We start from the raw sequence: 24,879 nt of genomic DNA, 5'->3' as shown, positions 1-24,879 counted from the left end.
ATGCACCAGAGTTTCAGCCCCAGCCTTGCTGTGTGGACTGACTCAGATTGAGGTTCCACTCCAGTGTTGCCTGTGCCCAGAAGCAAGCCAGGTGGCCCTGTCCATAAGTGGCGCTCTCCTTCCTGGGCTCCCAGTCTGAAGCCCACACTGCAGGCTTCTGTGATCACAGTTGTTTGTGTCAGCGGTAGGCACTTGCTTGCGGATCAGCATGTTGAAGACTGGGACCACCTGTGAGTGTGCCCTGGGCTGGGCATGGCAGAGACAGAACCAACAGGGACTCCATCATAAAGACCCTTTGGCTCAGGACCTTTGGAGAGAATTGCTTTTTCCATCCTCAGGCATCAGCAATGGGGAGGCAAAGTGCCCTGCCTCTGGGCTGTGGGGTGGTCTCTGCCCAGTAGACTTGGGCATAGTTGTAGGCCTGTCCCCATAGGAAGGGCTCAACAAAGGCATATCCCCAGGAGAGCCCTAAAGACCTTCAAGAGGAGGTCCCACCATGAGACTTTTTCTTGGTGCCTAGAAAAATAAGTAATATAAATACAAATTGTAAGAAGAACTCTGAAGATGTTATTAACAAAGGCCTGAGTGCAGAAAGGAGGGGGATCTTGCATGTACCTGTGCGCACACACCAAAGCACCTCTCTGTCAAGGCCCACACAGTCGCAAGCACACACACACAGTCAACTACACATACTGATGGCACACTCACACATTCACAGACAATTTAAGATGAGTCTCAGATGAGCACACACTAACACACTCATCCAGTGGTCAGCTTGGGAGAGTTAGGAGGAATTCTGGCCTTTGAGCCATGCTTGTTTGGTGTTAGGAGGGACTTGGGATTTAGGGGCTCAGCCACTGCCCTGTCTGCCCACCACCTAGTTTCAGCAGACAAACCCCCATTTTGGAGATCCCTGGAGGCAGGCTGGGGATGAGAGGAATGATACAGCCCTCTGTGTCCTGCCCAGGTCAGCATCGGCTGCCCAGAGAAGATGGAGCCCATCACCAAGATCTCGCATATCCCAGCCAGCCGCTGGGCTCTGTCCTGCAGCCTCTGCAAGGAATGCACAGGCACCTGCATCCAGGTATGTGGACTGCTTGACCCTCCTGCTGTCAGGAGCCGGCTGAGAGAGAGGCATGCCTGGGGCCTCGAACAGCAGCTGCCACCACCCTCTCCCCTCCATGGGGCTGAAGACTGATGTGCCCCAGAGGGGTGTGGGACTGGGGCCAGAGTCAGAATTGCACCTAATGGGGAGCCTTTCTCCATCCTCTGGTCTTTGAGGGAGTGGGAACAGACCTGGGAAACCAAGGCCCACCACCCTATTGGAGTGCTAAGAACTCTGGCTTTCCCTGAAAGCAAGTGTCTTGGGGCTCGATGAATATATTAGCCTCACTTCTGACATTGAACTTGACACATTAGGGGTTAAGAGTCAAACTTCTCCTCTAGCTAAGCTAATAGACTCTCCTGACACTGGAAGAGCTGTACCAGTCTGTCTTTAGCAAGGTCTATTCCCAAAGTCTAGCGTGCATGAGAATTACCTGGAGGGCTCGGTAAACATAGACTGCCGAGCCTACTCCTGAGAGGCTCTGACTCAGTAAGTCTGGAGTGAAGCTGAGAACTTGCATTTCTAACAAGCTCCCAGGGGATGTTGATGCCTCGGGTCTATAGTTTAGGAGTGCAGGTGGGAGTCATCCTTTGTCCGCCTCATCTTTTAGGAACAGAGTTGTCATTGTAAACATTAGTTGTGCCTCCACTTATCCATGGACCTTCAAAAGGATTTGTGAGTGCAGCATAAGCAGTTGTAATAGTTGGGTGCATGATTGCTGACACGGTTATCAGCTGCCCACAGCCATCATCCAAGGCTAAGAGAGAGGGTCAAGCCTGAAGCTGTCTGGACGAAAGGAGAGGGAAGGGGTCTAAGTCCAGCCCCTCTTCCCAGAGGACAAAAAGGGGACCACAATCCCCATCTTAGATGAGCCAGTGACCCATCATCAGCCTTTCTTTTGATGCTCTGTGATGCCAAAGTCATTTTGCCCACACAAAAATGCAGCTTGAGACCAGGCATGGTGGCTCACACCTGCAATGCCAGCACTTTGGGAGGCCAAGGCAGGTGGATCACCTGAGGTTAGGAGTTCGAGACCAGCCTGGCCAACATGGTGAAACCTCATCTCTAAAAATACAAAAACTATGTGGTGCATGCCTGTAGTCCTAGCTACTTGGGAGTCTGAGGCAGGAGAATCTCTTGAACCTGGGAAGCGGAGGTTGCAGTGAGATGGAGCCACTGCACTCCAGCCTGGGCAACAGAGTGAGATTCTCTCAAAAAAAAAAAAAAAAAAAATGCAGTTTGTCCCCAGAGGTGTTTCTCAACTGTCTTCTGATTGACTCCCCCAGGGCACGTGGTGTTGAATGGGCTTCCTTTCCGGGCGCCCCAGAGCTCCTCCTCCTCCCCTGCCATAACTCCCATCCTGCACAGGAGGTCGGGAGCCCATGCCATTCTATTTAGGTTCTCACCAGCATTGTGCGTTCTCAGTAGAGCCCTGGGGGAAGCCCCTCTATCTTCTCCCCTCCCACCAGGCTCCCTCCATGTCTGATGCTGCTCCTCCTTTCCCCTCAGTGTTCCATGCCTTCCTGCGTCACAGCATTCCATGTCACATGCGCCTTTGACCACAGCCTGGAAATGCGGACTATATTAGCAGACAATGATGAGGTCAAGTTCAAGTCATTCTGCCAGGAACACAGTGATGGGGGCCCACGTAATGAGCCCACATCTGAGCCTGCAGAGCCCAGCCAGGCTGGCGAGGACCTAGAAAAGGTGACCCTGCGCAAGCAGCGGCTGCAGCAGCTAGAGGAGGACTTCTATGAGCTGGTGGAACCTGCTGAGGTGGCTGAGCGGCTGGACCTGGCTGAGGTGCTGGTCGACTTCATCTACCAGTACTGGAAGCTGAAGAGGAAAGCCAATGCCAACCAGCCGCTGCTGACCCCCAAGACCGACGAGGTGGACAACCTGGCCCAGCAGGAGCAGGATGTCCTCTACCGCCGCCTGAAGCTCTTCACCCACCTGCGGCAGGACCTAGAGAGGGTGAGTCGGCGTGCTGGTGCCCGCCCACCTGCCTGGTGGGTCAGGAGTCCTTTCCATGCCACAGTCACTGCCCTGGAGCAGCCAGGACTCACCAGGACTCAAACTGTGAGCTCTGGTGGACCGGCACTGCTGCAGGAGCCTGCCAAGTGGCTGAGGGCTTTCAGGTCCCAAAGAGTATGGGGGTGACTGACACTTTACAGAACAGAGAAGAGTCCAGTTCTTGAATCTCGGAGTCCCTCTTGTGCCAGCCCTATCACAGGCCTGATGAATGGTGGGGGCCCTGCCAAGGTCATGAGGCTGGGAGCACCAGAGCTAGGGCGAGGACCCAGGCTTCTGGCACTTGCTTGCCTCTGTGGGCCCTGCCTGGTCCTAATACATGAGCTTGCGTTGAGAATCTGAGGTAGAGGAGGAACTGGGGCTTCCCAAGCTGTCCCTGTAACCCTTGCTGAAAGCCAGGAGCATCAAGAGCCAGGAGCAGCCAAACAGGCATGTGCCGGGCCAGGGCAGGGTAGATGGGTAAACGCGGCTCCGTGGGGTGCTGGGCAAAGAGAACAGAGGCACAAAGGAGACAGGGTGGACTCAAGGAATGGTGGAGTGGAAGGAGGAGGTGAAAGGAGCTGGTAGATCACACAAGGCTGGGCTGGTGGATCACAGTGTGTCTGGAAGCTGCAGAAGTGCTAAGGAGGGACTGACACATTGTGGCTGGGACTTCCACCCATCACTCCCTGGAGGAGAAGTCCGAGGAATGGGTGGGCTGGCTGAAAACCGCCCCCAGCTGTGTGCTGGGAAATAGATGACGGTGGCTTGGTCCAGGGGGCTGAGTGAAATGAAGCAGGATTTCTGGATCCTTGTCCAGTCCTCTGAACCCCACAGGCTGTTCTGGCCTCTCCTCTCTGGGACATTTCTAGGGTTCCAGAGCATATGGGACCATGTCACAGTGTCTCCCCTGGGTTCAGACACACATGCCCTCTCCCTGGGTCCTGTCAGGAAACAGCTCTGGGCAGGAGCACACAGGGAGCTTTGTGTGACCGGAAACAGCTGCTTTTCTTATCTGCATCACAGTGGGCAAGGCTGTAAAATGGGTAGAACATCTCCGGGGGTGTTGTACTGTCAGGGAAGTGGCACTGGACCCAACTTCCTCACTCCTCTCCTTCCTCCTCATCTGCCCTGGAGCCTGCTCAAGAGGGAAATGACCTGTTGGCCCCAGAGCTCACTCACTGCCTGGCAGCCAGCTTGCCACCAGGCCAGAAGGAAGAGGTGGGGGTGGGAGGAACCAGATGTCCCTGGCTCCAGCCAGGACAGAGGGCAAGGCCATCTACATTGCAGCCACCACCTCCTGGCCAGCCCAGCCTCCTGTCACATGTGGCAGGGGCATCAGGTGTAAGACCTTCTGAGACTGAAGCTGCTTCCAGAGTCTTCTTCAGGCCACCGTGTCTCCACCTGCTGGATCTCCAGGGGAAACACCTGCTTTTACTCCTACTGTTTCGCAAACATCCCCTCAGAACTGACTTCCCTGTTCTGTGCTGGTCAGCCTATGTGTCTGTTCCTGGCTGGGTTGTCCAGGGAGGTCAAGGGCTGACTCACTTATATAGTCATCATCCTGGAAAAAGAGACTTGAGGAAGATCCTCCCAGCCTTGCTGAGCAGATGAGGAAACTGGGGCTCGGAGAGACGAATAACAGGAAGCCTTAGAGGAACTCCATCCCAGGGGTTTTGAGCTTGAATTTGGACCTCAGTCAGGGGCAGAAAAGGAGTTGTTGGCTTATTCTCTGTTCTGTAAATTTCCTGGGCAAAAGCTTCCCCTTATCAGCCCCCTAATCTTCCCACCCCAGTCTCGGCTGGTTCAGGTGGGGCCTGGGGCTGAGGTTGGCAGGCTCTGGGGTTCTGGGGAATGAGAGCTGCTGCACAGACCCCTCCAGTGGGGGCCAGAACACTCCAGAGTCAGGTGTGAACCATCCCACTCCTCCTCCAGGAAGAGGAAGCAGGGCCAATTTTGAAGTACGTGCAGCCTCTTATGGCTCAGGGGGCCCTGTCAAATGCTGCTTCTTGAGCAGCCACCAAGGTGAACTGGCGGGCACCAGCTTCGATGAGAGCAGGGGCATGCACAGCCCTGGCAGGGCTGAGGAGGGACAACCATGAGCCAAGCTGACCCCCATCGGCGGCCCAGCCTCAAGGCCTCTCCAGGTCACACATTTGCAACTTGGGTGAATGAACAGCGACAGGAACCCTGCCACGGGGGAGGCTTTCTGCAAAGGCCCGTGGTGGTTGGTGGCCTGGCCAGCAGGCCCAGTCTCGGACCATGGCCCAGTGCTGGCAGCCGAGAGTATCCAGCCTGTAACTGAGCACTACGCCAGCCTGGGCGGGAATCATCGGAAGATGGGGCAGGGCTTGAAGTCGAGGCCTTGATAGCCTGACTTTGCATCCAGTTCCTGCACTCCCAGCTCTGTGCCTTCTTTGTTTCAGTTTCTACTTCTCTGAGTTTCAGTTTCTTTGTCTGTAAAATGGGAATAAGGATCAGACTGACCTTGGGGTCACAGTGCGTGTGAGGGACAGAGCTTAGCACCGTGCCCTCCATTGTTGGCCGTGATTGTTGCTACTGTCCTGGCCCCTCAGCATTTGGCTCTTAGAAGAAGGGAGGCCAGCCCATGCGCTCTGAGGGTGGGCTCCACAGAGGACCAAAAGGGCAGGCCCAGTGCTAGGGCCTGGGAACCTAGCATCCTCCCAGATTGATTCGTTCCTCCTCAGCCAGGCAGGGGTTTTGCTGAGAGAAACAGGAGCCGGGGCTGTGGCCGGCATGAAATCCCATTTTATGGTCAACCAGATGCACTTTCCTAAAATTTCAGCGTTTGGCCTCGGCCCCAGCGGACCCTTGGAAGGCATGGCCACTGTAGCCTCCTAGAGTTATTTATGGCTGACAAAAAAAAAAAATTGCAGCGCTGTTGATCAGCCCGACAAGTGCCGGCTGGTGTCCCCTAGCAACCACGCTGACAAGCAGGCTGTGCAGGGACTTGCTGCTTGTAGCTCTGGCTCTGGTCACCAGAAGTTTATTTGGGAGCCTGACCTGGCCTGAGGAGGAGGCTGAGAGGGTGGAGGCAGCTCTAAGACACAAACCTGCCCAGAGGATGACACGGGACAACTTCCCAAGTAGGGAAAGACTCAGCAGGAAGTGGGTCCTGGCCTCAGTGCCTGGATGGTGGTCCACGTGGCCTCCCACCAAAGCCATCCTTGTCCTGGGCAGCTCCAGCCTCCAGACATCTGGCTCTTCTGCCCCTGTGCCTCCCATCTCCAGAGCTCCCCCAACCCATTAGTGCCCCTGCCTCACCCAAGCCCAGTCACCACCTCCAGCTGTTCCCAGGTCAGTAACCCAAAAATCATCACTTCCTCCTCCCTGCCCACAGTCTCCTGCTCTCCCTGCTCACTTGTCTCCCAGGCCCTCCACCCTTCTCTGTCCTGCTTTCTTCATTCACTCCCTGTTTGGCACTGGCCTGCTATGCCCCAACCCTTGTCCCTCGCTGAGGCCAGACCCCTGGCAGAGCCTTACCCACTAAGAGCCACTCCCTCCATGAAGAGAAATCCCACAGCGCTGAGCAGGGCAGTCCCTGCCGCACACCCCACCTAATCCCTGCTGCCCACGTGCTGGGCCCTGCCTCCCTCAGGACAGCCTCCCCTCTGTCCTCAAACCAGGGCCTCTAACTTCTGCCAGCTGAGACTCTCGGTCCATTCTCTTCCCTTCCCTCCTGTCTTCCTTCCCCCACAGGGTCTCTTTTCTGGCCCACACCTGCAGCTCACGAGTCTGTCTTTTCTTCTTCCTTTCTGTGGGTCCTTTTCCACCAACATTTGAATCTGTTCAACCCTCTCTCATCTTCAAAAGCGAATCCTCCCTCCCTATTTCCCTCTAGTCGTGGGTTCCTCTGCTCCCACCCCCATCTCTCCTTTCCTGTCATCCTTCATGGTATTTGCATCCTTGCTGCCCACTCTGGCCGGATTTCCGCCACATCCCAGAGCCTGCCACCTGGGCCGCCTGCAGCCTCCCCCGCCTACCTCTGCATCCCCCGACCCTCTCAGCAGTGGCTGCCACAATCAGACCTGCCCTTAGTCTTGGAGTCCTTTTCCTGTGATCCTCTGACCAGGTCCCCACTGAGGTCCCGGTTTACCCCCTCCTCCCTGGCCACTCCTTGGCCTCAATGGTCATCCACCACTCTCCCCTGACTGTTCACTCCGAGGGCTGGAGGCCTCAGGCTCCACTGTCTTTCACGGCTGCCCACAGTTTTGCCCGACGTGGGGGTGCTGGCTGCCCCTCCCTCTTGAGCTCCACACCAAGTCCCTTCTAAAGGCTGCCGGCGTCTCATGCCCAGCATCCCTGTTAGTTTCCTAGGCCTGCCTTCCTGCCACCAGCTGGATGGTGAGATTCATCCTCACGGTTCTGGAGGCTGGAAGCCCAAGGTTGAGGTGTCAGCAGGATTAGTTCCTGCCGGGGGCTCTGCGGGAGAGTCTCTTCCTGCCTCCCAGCTTCTGGTGGTTGCCAGGAATCTTTGCTGTTCCTTGGTCTGCGGACATCTGTCTAGATTCTGCCTCTGCCAGGTCACATGGTCTTCTCCCTATAGGCCCCTGTGTCAGGACTCCACTCATAGTAGATCAAGGGCCCACCCTAATATAGTATGACATCATCTTAACTATTTGTATCTACAGAGACCCTATTTCCTTTTTTTTTTTTTTTTTTTTTTTGAGACGGAGTCTTGCTCTGCCACCCAGGCTGGAGTGCAGTGGCCGGATCTCAGCTCACTGCAAGCTCCGCCTCCCGGGTTTACGCCATTCTCCTGCCTCAGCCTCCCGAGTAGCTGGGACTACAGGCGCCCGCCTCGTCGCCCGGCTAGTTTTTTGTATTTTTAAGTAGAGACAGGGTTTCACCGTATTAGCCAGGATGGTCTCGATCTCCTGACCTCGTGATCCGCCCGTCTCGGCCTCCCAAAGTGCTGGGATTACAGGCTTGAGCCACTGCGCCCGGCCTTAGAGACCCTATTTCCAAATAAGGTCACGTTGCAAGGGTCCCAGTAAAAATGAATTTGGAGGAACACTATTCAATCCCGTACAGAAGCCACTGCAGGTGGGAGAAGGGAAGAAGGGAGAAGGGAAGTGTCTCACTACTCTGTGAAAATCCACCCCTGGGCCGAGCTTAGTGGCTCATGCCTGTAATCCCAGCACTTTGGAAATCCAAGGCGGGCGGATCAGGAGGTCAGGAGTTCGAGACCAGCCTGGCCAACATGGTAAAACCTCATCTCTACTAAAAATACAAAAATTAGCCGAGTGTCGTGGCAGACGCCTGTAATGCCAGCTACATGGGAGGCGGAGGCAGGAGAATCGCTTGAACCCAGGAGGCAGAGTTTGCAGTGAGCCGAGATCATGCCACTGCACTCCAGCCTAGGCGACAGAGCGAGACCCTGTCTCAAAAGAAAAAAAAGAAAATCCTTGGCTTTCTTTGGCCTGGCTCAGTCAAGCCTCAGCGCCTGCCCTCCTCCCTTGCCAGCCCCACCACTCCTCACTGCTCCCTTCAGACTCCTGCCATGAGGCTCTGCTTTGCCTTCCTCCGGCCTGGATTCCTCGTTCCCAGGCTCTGCCCCCGCCGTGTGATCAACTCCCACTCCCACTGGCTGCTGGTGTGTCCAAGACGCCTTGCTCAGCACCCCCAAGTGTGGGTCGGAGCCACCTGGTCCTGTTAGTAGTTGGTCAGCACCTACCTACCCTGAGAAGAAAGGGGCCCCCGCAGCGTTGCTTGCTTGAGTCCAGGGCCCCGCACAGCGCAAGTCCACAGAGCTATAACCAGTGCTTAAGGGTGTGGGGGAAGGAGGCTGGTTGGAGGGTGGTTTTAAGGAGGTCCAGGTTTTGACAGAAAGGTGGGCCATCCCGGTAGGCTAGAGCCAGGGCTCACAGGCTGGGTCCAGGTGGTTGCAGCCCAGGGTGGCCCCCTAGAGTGGTACTGGCCATAGGGATAGGTGGAGCTGAGGCTCAGAGGTGGATGGCGTGGTGCTCACGGTCTGAGCTGAAGGCGCGCACACCAGTGTGGAAGGCCACGGAGAGTCCATGCAGAGCGCATCGGGTGGAGGCCTGAGGCTGGAGCCACCTCTGTGGTATATCCTTCACAGCCGGGCTCAGGAAAGAAACGAGGATGCCCATACCCAGAAGAGAGGTCTGATCTTGGCTGCCCTCGGACTGGGAGAAATGATGGTTATGCCAACAGGCAGGGGGTCTGGAACCAGAGGTCACCTCAGCTTAAGGACATGAAGACTGAACTCAGCCTTGAAGGTGGAACCCAACGGGAAACAGCCTAGTCGCAGCTGGAAAGACCCTGGTGGGACCCAGGATTCAAGCTGAGCAGCTTTGGCCAACTGTCCCTGATAATGGAGTCTCCATCCTGTGCTGAAGACCATGGAAGTGTCTCAAGGGAGAGGGCTTAGTCTTGGCTCCGGAAGTGTGGCCTGCCCTGAGAGCAGCCAGGGAGGGATGGCCCACTAGGGTAAGGTGCCAGGTGGGCAGGCAGCAGCATGGTCCATTCTGCAGATGCTTCCTGTGGGACCACCTGTAGGAGGGGCCCACGTCCCATGAGCTTAGCAGCTGGTGTCTAAGGCCCCAAGGGGTTCTTCGCTGGCCTTGAGGCAGTCAGAGAGGCCTCTGCCCTCTCTGCTGAGGAGTTCTGTCACTGGCAGAGTGAAGGTGGCTGTGTGGATGTGGAAGCCTTGGCCAGCATGGCATGAGCCTGGCTCAGGTCCCAGTGCAGCGGGTAGACATGGGTTGGCTGCAGGCTGGGCACAGTTGGGTTAGGACTTCCTTTCTGCTCAAAGCTATTCTGCTGGCGTTCTCTCTGGCTGCAAGTACCAGGGCCATTTGTGGCTCAGGACACATGTTAGTTTTTGCCATGCTGTTTGTGTCTGAAGAATTTCTTTACTGGGAAAGAGAGGCCTTGGACAGGAGGCAGAGGCATGAAGTTGGTGACCTGGTGAGACCCTGATGAGTCTGCAGGCACTGTGGTTATAGAGGAGAGCAACCTTGTTGGCAGGGCCTTGGGAGGCAGCGTGGCTGACCTTACCAGGAAGGTAAGACTCCGAGGAGGAAGTGGGCATGCTGGGCTGATCTAACCAGGTGCTCTCCCCTGGCCGCTCTGGCTCAGCCAGGGACCTCAGGGCCGAGGCTGTGTGTGGCCTTCGGTTTTGTTTCCGAGACATGCAGCACAGGGCTGAGGATACGCTCAGGGTCTGGGAATTGGTTTGCAGATGTTCTGGGCAGGATAGGCTATGGTGGTAACCTGTGCCCCCAGCACTGCCTCTACCCATAGCAAGGTCCCCAGAGCTGGGAGGTCTGGGGTGGTTGCCTGTGAGTAAGGTGGAAAATCTCTCTTGTTTTCTCAGGTTAGAAATCTGTGCTACATGGTGACAAGGCGCGAGAGAACGAAACACGCCATCTGCAAACTCCAGGAGCAGATATTCCACCTGCAGATGAAACTTATTGAACAGGATCTGTGTCGAGGTAGGCGCCTTCCCCACCTGCCGCCGCCACCTCCGTGTGCCCTCTCTTGCGGGGCTGGGTCCCAACGAGGGTGTGTCTTTGGACCCTGGTGGGGTATCTGCGTGGAGCCAGGGGCCACTGGCCCCCACCCCTACCCTTCACCATCCAATTAGTAGGCCCAGACGGGGGCCTGCCAGAGTCCTGGGTTGTGTGTCACTAGGCAAAGAGCCAGAGGTTGGAATGTGGGCATCAGGCCTGCCCTCAGGGAGCTTTCTGGTTGACTAGGCCACAGCAGTTCAGGAGCTGATTGCATATGAACAGGTGCAAAGAAGAAGTCCTAGTGGCTCTCTGCTGGTGCTGAGGCAGGAAGGGCCAGAAGCTGGTGAGCTTCCCTGAACCCTGGTGTGCCTGGGAGTCAGTTTCGAAGAAGGCAGCTGCCCCAGAGATGTGACAGGACCTGGCTGTTGTTTGTGTCTGACCCTAACAGGGTTCTTGCCCTGCATCTGCAGTGTTTTCTGCTATTTTGTTCTTATTCTTCTTCTCTTGGTGTCACATGTGTTTAATGGGTCTGGAAATCAAAGGCTGAAGAAAGCTCTGACATTGATCTTATCTGTTAATTGTGGATATTGCCAGACACAGGACCCTTCCTGGAGCATATACATGTTAAGAAGAGCAACACTTAGCCCCCAAAGCGGTACCCCAGTGTTTCGTTGACATGCAGCAGAAATAGCTGGGTGGAGAGAGATTTTGAGCCAGGGTCTGCCAATGCCACTTCAGCCTCGGAGCTGAGCTGGGCCTGGAGTGGAGAGGAGGGAGGAAAGCTGCTGAGCCACCATTGGAGCAAATGACTGAGGACCTCTGCTGCTCCTACTTCTGCCTGAGAGCTGAGCTGACCTGATTGTGCTTTGGCATCACCATCCACTCTGGCCCCAACATCTAGCCTTGCCAAGTTCAGGTGCTAGTCGTGGCCATGCAGAGCTCACCATGTACGCAAAGACGGTGGCAGCTTCCTGGCTGCTGGAGCTTTCCAGGCCCCCTGTCTTCTGTTTATTCATTCAGCCAGCATTAACTGAGCATGGATTGGATAGGGTTCCTGCCCTTGTGGAACACACCATCTGGAGAGAGAAAGGAACGTGGTATCGCAGAGGCTACAATTGCTGCCAGTGCAGGGATAGAAGTATCAGGGATGTCTTCCCAGAAGCAGTCATGCTCCGACAACATCTCAGGCCTCCTAGCACTTGGCTGTGGCCACACATCGGCTGCAGAAGGAGAAGCCCACGCGAGGCACCCACAGTTGAGGAAGCAGAGGGTGGCAAGCCAAAGCAGTGCCCTGAGGCACAGGATTCCAGAAGCATGGTCAAGAGCCTGGAGGGTTCACATCCCTGCATTGGTTCTGGGGACATTTGCAACTCCTTGTCTTGAGTGTCAACAACAGGCAACTGTTTGTTCAGGGCAGGGCGGGGCATTTGGAGACGACTGGTTTGCCCTGTCCAAAGCTGGTGCTCACACTGTTTTGAGGCTTGATGCTTGGGGTGGGTCACGGGCTGTGTGCATGTCGGCGAGGCTGTCTGACTTGGCGGCTGGAAAAGGCCTCCTAGTGGAGATGATATTTGGGCTGTGAGCGGAATCAGGTGAAGGACAGGACAAGAAAACTGCGTATTTGGAGACTTAGTGGCCAGAGCATGTCTTGGCAGAGAAACTGGAAGGAGGCTGGAATGGCTGCACCAGGCAGAAGGAAGACACCTAAAGTGGGGTGATGGGTAACCAGGGTCACATGTGCAAGATCTTCTTGTAGCCTGGGGGAGGAGCTTACACTGTCCTGAGAGCAGTGGGGAGCCTCTCCAGGAGCCTGCCTCCAGTGTATCTGGGCATTGGTTACATGCCATGTTACAGATGAGATTGCCCAGGCACGGTGGCTCATGCCTAAAATCCCAGCACTTTGGGAGTCCACAGTGGGAAAATCACTTGAAGCCAGGCATTCCAGACCAACCTGTCTGTACAAAAAAAATTACAAAAATTAGCTGAGCATGGTGACACATTCCTGTATTCCTAGCTGCTTGGGGAGCAGAAGTAGAGGGATTGCTTGAGCGAGCTATGATTACACCACTGCACTCCAGCCTGGGTAACAGAGCCAGGCTCTGTCTCTAAAAAATAAATAAATAAACAGATGTGGCCAGGCACAGTGGCTCACACCTTTAATCCCAGCACTTTGGGAGGCCAAGGTGGAAGGATTACTGGAGCCCAAGAGTTCAAGACCAGTCCGGGCAACATAGTAAGATCCTGTCTCTACAAAATTTGAAAATTAGCCAGGTGTGGTGGCGTATACCTGTGGTCCCAGCTACTCAGGAGGCTGAGGCTAAAGGATCACTTGAGCCTGGGAGGTCAAGTCTGCAGTAAACTATGATTGTACTACTGCACTCCATCATGGGCAACAGAGCAAGACTCGGTCTCAAAACAAACCAGAGCAGATGAGACTGAGGCCTAGCCTGAGCTGAAAGGATACAGAGCCAGCGGTGCGCCATGAGTCTCCCATACCGTTCACTGCCTGACTTTGAAAGCCAGCCAAGAGACTAATGCAGGAGACTGGTTCAGGGGAGCTGGCCCTGGTGTTAGGAATGGACCCCAAGCCTCTTGACCCCTCAGATAGTGTTCCTTGCACTGACATGTCTAGCTCCTCAGCCTGGCATTCAAGGCCCTGACCTGTCCAGACTCCCCTCCAGCCATTCCTCCCACCACCCACACTCTCTCCCAAGGCTGCAAGTTGTGCAGGTCAGACTAGAGTCCAGGTCCTGCAAGGGCCTCTCCTTGTGGCCCTGTGGCCACCCCAAGTCCCCCACAGGGCACAGTGGACAAGTGGCTCACCCCGCCACGCCAGCCGTCCCCTGGCTCCAACCTTTTTGCTGTAGAGGGTGAGCACTGACTGATGGAGGACTCCTGGGCTGCCACGCAGGGATCTTGGTGCTGACTGAGGCCACTCAGGGTAACCATCTCCCTCCTCATCTCGCTTTCCCTGACACAGAGCGGTCTGGGAGGAGAGCAAAGGGCAAGAAGAGTGACTCGAAGAGGAGGGGCTGCGAGGGCTCCAAGGGCAGCACTGAGAAGAAAGAGAAAGTGAAGGCGGGGCCTGACTCAGTCCTGGGGCAGCTGGGTGAGTGAGGGCCATGCTGGCCTGCAGACACGGGCAGGCTTGACCGTCACCACACTTGCAGCTCTGCCCTGCAGGAGGCCAGCTGCACAGAATAGTAGGAGACTGAGGCTCAAGAGCGGTAACCAGGCCCTTGCTTGCCCAGGTGCACACACCTTCCACCCACAAAGGAGACAGATCTCAGAGCCCCGTGTGACACCCTGGGAAATGCCCCTTCTGTAGACCTGGATGGAGGCTGGACCACGCCCATTCAGGAACTGTCCGGTCATTTCCCTGGCTGGGTCCTGGTGGCTGGATTTTCCCAGAGTCCCCCAGGACAGGCCCCATGCTGGGAGGGGCGGATCTACCAGAAAGCCCCATCCTTGTCTTACTCTCCCAGAATCCTCTAAATAGGCCCTTCCTGCAACAGCAGCAGACTTTCCTGGAGCTACCCAGAGATACCCAGAGGAATGGCTGCAAGCCCTGGCCCTGCCCATCACCTCCACTGTCCCAGGCCTCCTGTTAGGCAGAGCAGCCTAGTGGGAGCAGTGTGACTCGTGGACCTCACATGCTTCCTCCAGAGATCTCGGGGAGCCTCATGGAGTCCCCTTCCAGACCTTGCTTCTGGGACAGAAGCCCCAGGTCATCCTTTCTGTCCCTCTGTCTCAACAAGGGGACAACCCAGGCATGGTGGTGCATGCTTGTATTCCCAGCTGCTCAGGAGGCTGAGTTGGGAGGATCACTTGATCCCATGAGGCTGAGGCTGCAGGGCACCATGATCATGCTACTGCACTCCAGCCTGGGTGACAGAGCAAGACCATGTTGCTTCATGTCACACCCGTCTCACAAAAAGAAGGGGATAACTTGGGTGTGTAACAGGAAACCCAGTCTCACGTCTCGCTAGCTGTCCCCTCCCAAGACCTCGGTAAGGGAGGAAGGATCTGCCTCCCTCACATCTGCCGGCACCTCACTTGCCTCCTCTCTCCCCTGACATCCAGGAGGGACTGGATACTGCTTGCTACCCCTATTCGTGCCTGATCCCTTTATCCAAGCTCTTTGCTGCAAGCGCTGGGAGGCAACGCTTATAAAGACCGAGTGCCCTCTGGTGGCCTGAGGGCATTTTCCTCCAGATTCCTCCTTCCCCAACCCCACCAGAGTGGGAGTGGTGGGCAGGGCCAGCCTCGTGGGTAGCTGGGTAGCAACCTATGCCGTTGCACAGGGTCCTTGTTCTGGGTTTAATGCTCTGCCGCTGCCACCTTGAATTTTTTTCCCCATGGCAGGCTTTCTGGTAAAATCCAAAAAACCTACTAGACAAACTAAAAGAGCTGTAACACTCCACCTTGAAATTCTTCATAATATTTGAACAAGGAGCCTGTATTTTCATTTTGTACTCCATCCCACAAATTCTGAAGCCATCTTGAGGGCAGCACGTCCCTCTGGAGAGAAGGGTATAAGTAGTCCCAGCTCTTCGGTGGTGTTGGCAGGAGGGATGGACAAAGGTAGCTCACCTGGGTCTGGCACGGGGGGACAGAGAGAAGAAGATGCACGGGGGTGTGCTGGGAGCGTCAGCGGGCTTCCTGAAAAGGTGGGACACACGTCTGCTGGCATCTCACTTGCCTCCTCTCTCCCCTCAGCAGGCCTGTCCACCTCATTCCCCATCGATGGCACCTTCTTTAACAGCTGGCTGGCACAGTCAGTGCAGATCACAGCAGAGAACATGGCCATGAGCGAGTGGCCGCTGAACAATGGGCATCGCGAGGACCCTGCTCCGGGGCTGCTGTCAGAGGAGCTGCTGCAGGATGAGGAGACACTGCTCAGCTTCATGCGGGACCCCTCGCTGCGACCTGGCGACCCTGCTAGGAAGGCCCGAGGCCGCACCCGCCTGCCTGCCAAGAAGAAACCACCACCCCCACCACCACCGCAGGACGGGCCTGGTTCACGGACGACTCCAGACAAAGCCCCCAAGAAGACCTGGGGCCAGGATGCAGGCAGCGGCAAGGGGGCTCAAGGGCCACCTACCAGGAAGCCACCACGTCGGACGTCTTCTCACTTGCCATCCAGCCCTGCAGCCGGGGACTGTCCCATCCTAGCCACCCCTGAAAGCCCCCCACCACTGGCCCCTGAGACCCCGGACGAGGCAGCCTCAGTAGCTGCTGACTCAGATGTCCAAGTGCCTGGCCCTGCAGCGAGCCCTAAGCCTTTGGGCCGGCTCCGGCCGCCCCGCGAGAGCAAGGTAACCCGGAGATTGCCGGGTGCCAGGCCTGATGCTGGAATGGGACCACCTTCAGCTGTGGCTGAGAGGCCCAAGGTCAGCCTGCATTTTGACACGGAGACTGATGGCTACTTCTCTGATGGGGAGATGAGCGACTCAGATGTAGAGGCCAAGGACGGTGGGGTGCAGCGGGGTCCCCGGGAGGCAGGGGCAGAGGAGGTGGTCCGCATGGGAGTACTGGCCTCCTAACTCACCCCCTTCCCTGTCCCGGGCCCTGCCCTGGTCCCCCAACAAGGCCTCAGCCCAGTCACAACTGCCATTTCCAGTCTCTGCTGAGTGTCCCAGACCCTCGAGGCTGCCACTCCGTCGTGGTTTTATTTTTAATATAGAGAGAGTTTTGAATTCTACACTGTTGTCTTTCCTCTGTGCTGGCCTAGGACGTTAGGATTCCTTCCATGGCTCCGGCCGCCAGGACCCTGCCAGGTCCCGTGCACCATCCCTGCCCTGCCCACGTGGTATTGCTGGGCTCCTGGCTAGAAGCGGGCAAGGTAGAGAAGAGCTCAGGACTCCAGCCCGCTGCCACTGGGTGACACAGACTGTCGTTTGGGCATTATTTCATGGCAGATGGGCCAGTCCAGGGCCTACCCCGCCTTGCCCCCAGATTCCACTGGGGTCCATCTGGGGGGTCCTGCTGCACTCCACCGGTCCCCAAGGAAGTAGAATAAACAATACCCAGCCAGAGTCTACTCACTGACACAAGCACAACGAGTTTATATGAGAAAGCACTGAGGGGGTGCAGAGGGCCCGCTGGTTCCAGGGGAACCGAAAGCTGTTCCTGATCAGCCCGTATCATCTGAGGCCTGCCTGCCCACCCTGCCACCCTCCCCTCCCTTGCTGCTCTGCCCCTGCCAGTGCCCAGCCCAGCGGCTCTGGGAAGGGGTTCCCAGAATCCCTCCTGAGCTGTGCCATTTACTCAGGGGACTCCCAAACAGCCAGCTGCCAGTGCAGGTGGAGGGCTGTAAGGGAGGGCCAGTGCCCAGACAGGGTCATGGGGCTCAGACCAGCCCACTGTAGAGAATCACTCTGGGGCTCCAACTTCCTTCCTTCCTTCGGGGCCAGTCTCGGCTGAAGTCTGGTCACTCCGACAGAGCTGACCAGACTAGACCGCTTGCCTTTTCAAGTTTCCTAGTCCTGCTAAGAGATGAGCTTCTTCCGTGGTTTCCTTTTGGAAACTCCTCCTTCCAACAAGCAGTGGGATCCCGGGGCCCAGGGCGGGCCGGTGTTGGCCGCTGGGGCTGTTGTAAGTCTTGCTGGATGTTCCCCTGTTCCTGAGCCTTAACCCCTTGCCCAGCCATCCCCCGTGTCCTGCCTTCCCCGCCCCCCCCCCCCTTAGGTCCCAGGTAGTTGCTCTGAAGAGTTTCAGTAGAGTGGCCCCAGGGTGATAGCTCAGGGAACAACAAAAAAGGAATTCCGTGAAAACTTTTTTTTTCTTTGATGAATTACTCCTGGGTCACTTCCGCCACTGGTAAAGCCAGAACTTCTCCAACAAGAACCTTGCAAAAAGTCCAGTGAATCAGTCGAATCATTCTGTGGATGCCAAAGAATATTTTGACCATAATACAGCACAGCCTGGACCTGACAACTTGTCACTTGGACTTTTTAAAAATGGAGTTCTCTAGCATCAAAGTATAGAAACACGTTCATTGTACACACCCAAGGAGAAGAGCCCGAGCGCTCGGAAGAGGATGCTTTTCTGCTGCTGAAGTGTACCTGGGTGTTAGATTTCAGATCCTGGGCTGAGCCCACTGTGAGCTTTCCTAAACTCTGAGAGTCACAGAGGGGAAAGATACTGACAGTGAAACCAGCATGGAAAATGTCTTTACCATGTGGTTCCCTCCTCCCCAAATACATAAAGCAAATAAGCAGGATGGGGAACAGCTTGACCATCATCCACCCCAACTCCAAAACTATCAAGGTACGACAGTGGCATTGTCATCGACACTCAGTTTCATGTGAATTTTAGCAAAACAGGAAACAAAGATAATGACTCAGTTCAGAGGATCGGACAAATGTATCCAGTCCAGGTGGACTTGGAGGGAGTGGGGTGGGCTTCAAGGATTCTGGGCACTGGGATGGCATGAGCTAGCCCGTAGAGTTGAGTCTGCCTGCCCGCCTTGGTAGTAGTGACCAGCCAGTGTCAGCGTCAGCGTCCCAACCCCAGTCTCTGTTTACTGCCCCTTGAACAGAACTTCTTCCTTCCCCATGCTTTGGGTCACCTCGGGCTGCAACCCTGTCTGTGCCAGATGGCCCAGTCTGACCCTGCAGGAAGCAAAGAGGTGACCTTAAAGAACAACCAAACTGCCAGGGGCCCCGGAAAGCCCAGGGTCTAGCAGTCTCCGCACTTGGCCCCTTGCCCCTTCACACCATCCTGGGACAGGGACTGGGCCTCCCTGGTGGCAGGGGTGGGCGGAGAATTAGGGAGAGGGTGCAACGAGTCTGGCCCCTTGCCTCGGGGTGGCTGGTGTTCTTCCAAGAGCCCCTGCTCATGTTGTTGGCCTCTGGATTCTGTTCCTTCTTCATTGGCTATTGCTTTGGACTGGACTGTCGCTGAGCCTGTGTCCTGCAGAACCCAGATGTCTGTTAGGCTGGCTGGCTGCTGCGAGGGGATGGGGGTGGCCTTTCACTTGGGGAGCCCTTTCACTCCCAGGCCAAGCCCTGGAGCAGGCTTCTCCAGGTAGCTGTCTCCACCTCCAGGATGTCCACCAGGCTGCAAGGAGAAGCATGCCAGCCACCCATCCTCCCTGAGTTCCCAGCCTTTCCCCCGTTAGTCACAGCCGCTTCTCTCTTTTTCCGGTCTACTGTCCCCAGTGTAGAGGGCTTTGCTGCCCCTGAGACCAAGCAAGGCAGGTTCCTTTTCCAGGCCAGAGGCGGAGGTGGATCTTTCTCTTGACCACGTCTCCCCACTCGTACTGCTCCTCCACAGGGAGGGAGAAGCTGCTCTGTAACTCATTCTGGCTGTCATCCCCCTTCTCACTGACCTGACCGCCCACCACCTCCTTCCCCCTCATCATGTGACAAAGGATAATGTGCAAGAAAAGTATTTTTATGTATCATAAATGTATTTTGAGACAAATGAGAAGAAGAAAGGTAGAAGGGTTTATTTTATTAAATGAGCCTGACTTCGTGACAGTGTGTGAGCATTTGCAATGTAAGGGCCTCAGCTTCCTTGGAGAAGCCACCCCAGGTTTCCAGACAAAGATGTTGAATTGTTTGTGGGGGGTGTGCCAGGCCACGTCTCGTGTGTCCACGTGCAGGCATGCCTGTGTGTACTGTGTATGGGCACACTATGGGACTAGCTGGGACAATTCCTAGAGATTCAACTGCCCAATTCTAACAAACATTGGCAGCGGCTGAACTTGGCATTTCCTTGCTAACTGCCAGATGTGGCCAACCTCTGCCCATGTGCAAACCACTGAAAAATGATCTGGATTTCTGTAGCAAAGCCCTTGGGGAGGGCACTCTCCCATGCTCTTGGCCTCGCTGGCCACATTGGCCAATGAGCCAGGGCTGGAGTCTGAGACCTTTGGTTGTTCTTTAAGGCACCTCCTGCCACTTTCTCCCTCAGAGGCACAAACACTTTGTGTTCCACGTGAGTTTGAGGGGACGGTGGGGGGAATGATATGAATGTCACAGGAGGAGACACCTTCTGTCTTTGTTTCAAAGAAAGTGATGTGCCATTTGTTAATATACAAGAGAAATATTGAAAATATATTGAAAAGAGCAATTTTAAATTATTTTTGGCTTATGTTGCAATATTTATTTTCTTGTATTAGAAAAGATTCCTTTGTAGAGAAAAAATGTATTTTTCATTAACGCAAAGACCTATTTCTCCTTTTTGTACATTGTCCATGTTCGCAACCCTTAACGAGCAATAGAATGTATGGTCACCTGGGTGTGGCCAATGCCCGCTGTGCCCTGCATGATTCTGTGTTGCCGCTGCTGCATAGTTCCCAGCCCCATCCTGTCCTGCTCACTCATGGGGACTTCCAGACCCCAGCCCCACCAGGGCTTGTGTCATAGGGAGCCCTTTGCACTCCTCGTGTGTTGGCAAACGCAGTTAATAAAGCAATGTTTTCTGTGCTGGCTGGTATGAGGCTCCATTGCATTGGATGGGGTAGGGAACCCTGAGAGTCCCACACACACACCTGACAATGGGCTCAGCAAAACCACAAGATCCCTGAGTTTTCCAAGGGATCGGCTGCCACCTCCTAAGAAATCATAATAAAGATGCTCCGTGCACACCAAGGGCTATAATTTCAGAGCAGTATTTCTATTTTTCATTGTTATTATTATTTTTTGAGACAGGGTTTCACTCTGTTGCCGAGGCTGGAGTTCAGTCGTGCAGTCTTGACTCACTGCAGCCTCGACATCCTGGGCTCAAGTGATCCTCCCACCTCAGCCTCCTGAGTAGCTGGGACTACAGGTGTGTGCCACCATGCCTGGTTGATTTTGGTAATTTTGTAGAGATGGGATTTCGCCACATTGCCCAGGCTGGTCTCAAATTGCTGGGCCCAAGTGATCCATCCTCCTCGGCCTCCTGAAGTCCTGGTACTACAGGCATGAGCCACCGCACCTAGCCTCAGGGCAGTATTTCATTTGATCTTCAATATGTTCCTGTGGAATTGAGAGGATGAGGGATGCACCCAAAGTCGAAGATGTGCTAAGAGGTAAAGCTCCACATCCAAGGCCGGACTGCTGCACGCCCCACCCACTACAACCACCTGCCTGGGACTGCAGGAAAGTTTGGGAGGAGCCTCGAGGGAGTGTCCCTAGGTCGGCGAAGATATTTGCTTGAGTTTGTTTTTTATTTATGATTTTCTGAGCACCTACCCTGAGTCAGGCTCTGAAGAGTGTGGGGAATGTAGCTGCTATCCTTGCTGGGGGTAGCTCACACAGGCAGCGAGGGAGCTGGGAGTTTTCCTAGAGGCCTGGGCTGGTCTAGGGGTAGGAGGTTTCAGGAAGGGTTTCTCTGAGGAAGTGACACCATTGATTCATTCATTCATTTAACAAGTAGTCTTGACCAGACACCTCACTGCCAGTGTGCTGGGTTGCATACTCTGCATGTCACCAGGCCCCTGTCCCCCTAAAACCTCCAGGCAATGGAGACCTAATGAAAAAATAGTTGCTAGCCCAAGGGAAGCTGACGGTCATTCCTCACAGAGGGCTTGGCCTATGCAAAGATGGATCAAGCTATATCAGGGAAGGGTCTTGAACCTTCTCTGAGGGCTCAAAGCAAGGCTGCGTAGGTCAGAGGTTACATTAAAACTCAAAGAATCTTAGCTTCTGGGGCCACTGACTTAGTTGTTTGCCACAGAGAATTAATCCATTTCCTCTCCAGAGCAGTAGATAGTAGGTTCCCAAGGATGCCTCCAGATCCAATGTTCTGAGTCCACAATGCACAAGATACTGGAAGTAAATTTGGGGTGGAGTGTGTGTGTGCCCCAAATGCCCATGGAGGGAGGTCTCCTTTTTGGGGCTCCCGGGAACCTGGACAAACAGGCTGTGGATGTTCTCCCAGCTCCAGCTCCAGCGGCTCAGCTGTGAATGAGAAGGGCTCAGCGTCCTCAACTGTGGAATCAGCATGGGATGCTGGTAGGAAATCAGCCCTGGGGCTGAGCGGGTATCTGGGTGACCAGCCCACCTGGCCATGGGAAGGGACTGTCAGTTCTGTGGCCCAGCTGCCCTGGACTTGGCACGACAGCCTCTCTCTCCTCCTGCAGCCAGCCCAAAGCAGGACCACAGTGATCCAGAAGAATGACTCAGGCTTGCCCCTCACTCTAAAACCACACCTGTGTCAGCTGGGTGAAGTGGCTCATGCCTATAATCCCAGCACTTTGGGAGGCCAAGGTGGGTGGATCATTTGAGGTCACGAGTTTGAGACCATCCTGGCCAAACTGGTGAAACCTCATCTCTACTAAAAACACAAAAAATTAGCAGGGTGTGGAGATGCATGCCTGTAATCCCAGCTACAGGGACTATAGAGAGGTTGAGGCAGGAGAATCGCTTGAACCCAGGAGGCAGAGGTTGCAGTGAGCCAAGATCGTGCCACTGCACTCCAGCCTAGGAGACAGCGCAAGACTTTGTCTTTAAAAAAAAGAAAGCAAACAAAATAAATAAAATCACACCTGTGAACCCAACCCAGCTGATTAATGTAGGGCAGGGGGATTCAGGGTACATGTTGGTCTGAGGCAACACTGTTCTTTTTCTTTTTTTTTTTTGAGAGAGAGTTTAGCTCTGTTGCCCAGGCTGGAGTGCAGTGGCACAATCTCAGCTCACCGCAACCTCTGCCTCCTGGGTTAAAGCGATTCTCCTGCCTCAGCCTCCCGAGTAGCTGGGACTACAGGCACCTACCACCACACCCAGCTAATTTTTGTAATTTTAGTAGAGACGGGGTTTCACTGTATTGACCAGGCTGGTCTCAAACTCCTGACCTCATGATCCGCCCACCTCAGCCTCCCAAAGTGCTGGGATTACAAGAGTGAGCCACCACACCTGGCTTGGCAACATTGTTCTTTAGAAATATAGTGCAAGTCACATTTGTAATTCTAGTAGCCACATTTTTAAAAAGTGAAAAACAGGCCCAGGTCTAGAGGCTAATGCCTGTAATCCCAGCACTTTGGGAGCCCGAGGCAGGAGGATTGCTTGAGCCCAGAAGTTCGAGACCAGCCTGGGCAATATGGCAAGACCCCATCTCTACAAAAAATTTGTTTTTAATTGGCTGGGCGTGGTGGTGCACACTTTTAGTCCTAGGTACTCAGGTGGCTGCGGTGGGAGGATTGTTTGAGCTTGGGAGGTCGAAGCTGCAGTGAGCCGTGCCACTACACTACAGCCTGGGCAACAGAGTGAAACCCTGTTTCAAAAAACGAACAAACAAACAAAAACAGATAAAATGAATTTGAATAATATATTTTATTTAACCCATTACATCCAAATGTCTTTAAACATATAATCAATGTAAAATAACTATTAATGAGAGATTTTGCATTCTTTTCACAATCCAGGGTGTATTTTACACTTACAGCACATCTTAATTCAGACTAGCCACATTTCAAGTGCTCAAAGCCACATGTGGCTAGTAGCTACCCTATTGGGCAGCAGAGCCCTAGAGACCCTCAGCCTTCCCTTGAGTTGCCCAGGAGTCATCCAGGCTCCTATGGAGTGAGAGACAGATAGCCATGAGGAACCCCTGGCCCACTTCCCCAAGGGAAGGCGGGAGGTGAGGAGCAGGCCTGGCCCTGCATTCCAGCCCTGGTCCCTCTGGGACTCTGCACTAGCCTACGTGGCTGCTTGAGGGCAGGAGTCTCACATTTGATTGGTACTCCTAGGCTTCCCCTTGAGGTTGGCTGTCCCTGCCTGCTGACAGCCCCTGAGCACAGGACTGGAGGAGGATGGCACTGACCTGGTCGCGTCTCCCTCATGGTGGGCCAGTCCTCTTGCCACCAGGACTCACAGCTCATCAGCACAGGGATCTGATGGGAGGCTGGGGGTGGTCTTGGGGACCACCTTTTTTTTTGTTTTTGTTTTTGAGACAGAGTCTCACTCTGTTGGCCAGGCTGGAGTGCAGTAGCACAATCTCTCCTCACTACAACCTCCGCCTCCCGGGGTCAAGCGATTCTCTTGCCTCAGCCTCCCAAGTAGTTGGGACTACAGGCGCTCACCACCATGCCTGGCTCATTTTTTGTATTTTTAGTAGAAACAGGGTTTCACCATGCTGGCCAGGCTGGTCTCGATCTCCTGACTTCGTGATCCGTCTGCCTCGGCCTCCCAAAGTGCTGGATTACAGGCGTGAGCCACCATGCCCAGCCTAGGGGACCACTTTCATTCATGCAAATATTGCGATACTGATTCAGCACTCACTGAGCATCTGCTGCAGGGCCTTGAGGACACTGTGGGGACAACATGCCCTTTACAGAGACCAGGCCAGAGTGGGAGACAGACTTCAAGTAGATAATCACAAATCAGTGTGCAATGACACACTGAGATTGTGCTGCTACTGAGAGAGTATTAATCTGTGGGGTGAGGAAGGTCTCCATTGCCCGCTCTGAATTCCCTTAGTCCCTCCAAACTCCTGCAAGGTAGGGTCTGGGGCGCCCCCTGCTGCCCACTAGGCCCTAGCACTGGCACCTCCCACGGCAGGTCGCAAGGCCCACAGGGCCAGGGCCAACCCCGCATTTCCAGGTTGCAGAGCTCCAGCCTCCCCTTCCTCTGTCCCTGTTGAGGCTCCTGCACCCCAGCACCTCCTGCTCCATGCCCCCTTGCCAACCAGGGCAGAGAAGAGTCTTCTCTATTAGGCTTCAGTGACAGGGAGGTTGTTAAGGGACGAGGCGCCTCTTGGGAGAATAAAGCATTGGCTGAGGTCCACTGGGTGCCCAGTCCCATGTTGGGTGGGTGGCCAAGGAGACCCAGGCCCTGCCAAAGAAAAGAAGGAAGTTCACAGCAGAGTGGAGAGAGGCAGCACTTGGTCTTTCTAGAGCTGGCCTCAGTCCTCCTTGCAGCCTCTGACCGTGTTCAGAGCGTCCAGAGGAGGTAGCAAAGGCACCTTTTCTTGGAGATGAAAGCTTCAGGACTCACAGAGGCACCTCTGGCCCATGCTGGAAATGCAGGTAGCTCCAAGTGGCCTTACAACTACCCTGTCTCAAAGAGAAAAGAAAAGAAAAAAAAAATTAAAATTAAAATAATGAATAAAAAAGAGGAGGGCCAGGTGTGGTGGCTCACGCCTGTAATCCCAGCACTTTGGGAAGCTGAGGCAAGCGAATCACAAGGTCAAGAGTTTGAGATCAGCCTGGCCAACATGGTGAAACGCGCCTCCACTAAAAATACAGAAATCAGCCGGGCATGGTGGCATGCACCTGTAATCTCAGCTACTCAGCAGGCTGAGGCAGGAGAATCGCTTGAACCCAGGAAGCAG

At 54.8% G+C, this 24,879-nt stretch overlaps 1 protein-coding gene and 1 non-coding gene across 12 annotated transcripts in view; one reads left to right on the top strand and one right to left on the bottom strand.

Moving 5' to 3' along the window:
* The window catches only part of JADE2 (jade family PHD finger 2), a 58,532-nt gene extending 38,480 nt beyond the window's left edge, over nucleotides 1-20,052 (top strand). For 7 of the 11 annotated variants that reach the window (XM_033181190.1, XM_033181189.1, XM_033181186.1 and 4 more), the window contains 5 exons: nucleotides 968-1,084; nucleotides 2,615-3,079; nucleotides 10,479-10,596; nucleotides 13,595-13,723; nucleotides 15,334-20,052. In XM_033181190.1, the coding sequence (XP_033037081.1) occupies nucleotides 968-1,084; nucleotides 2,615-3,079; nucleotides 10,479-10,596; nucleotides 13,595-13,723; nucleotides 15,334-16,160 (1,656 nt within the window). In that variant the 3' untranslated portion in view covers nucleotides 16,161-20,052. The remainder of the gene's footprint in view (nucleotides 1-967; nucleotides 1,085-2,614; nucleotides 3,080-10,478; nucleotides 10,597-13,594; nucleotides 13,724-15,333) is intronic. The other 4 variants (XM_033181195.1, XM_033181196.1, XM_033181193.1 and 1 more) reach the window with 3 other exon arrangements.
* LOC117066227 lies at nucleotides 14,976-15,035 on the bottom strand. Its single transcript, XR_004430212.1, has one exon. It is a non-coding gene; the product is annotated as a U7 small nuclear RNA (small nuclear RNA).
* Nucleotides 20,053-24,879: the final 4,827 nt, after the last annotated feature.

This window comes from Trachypithecus francoisi, unplaced genomic scaffold (genome assembly GCF_009764315.1).
Source record: "Trachypithecus francoisi isolate TF-2019V2 unplaced genomic scaffold, Tfra_2.0 Lachesis_group2, whole genome shotgun sequence".
In the NCBI taxonomy this organism is placed as follows: Eukaryota; Metazoa; Chordata; class Mammalia; order Primates; family Cercopithecidae; genus Trachypithecus; species Trachypithecus francoisi.
Note: the sequence above shows the minus strand (reverse complement) of the source record. Positions and strands in the feature narration are given on the sequence as shown.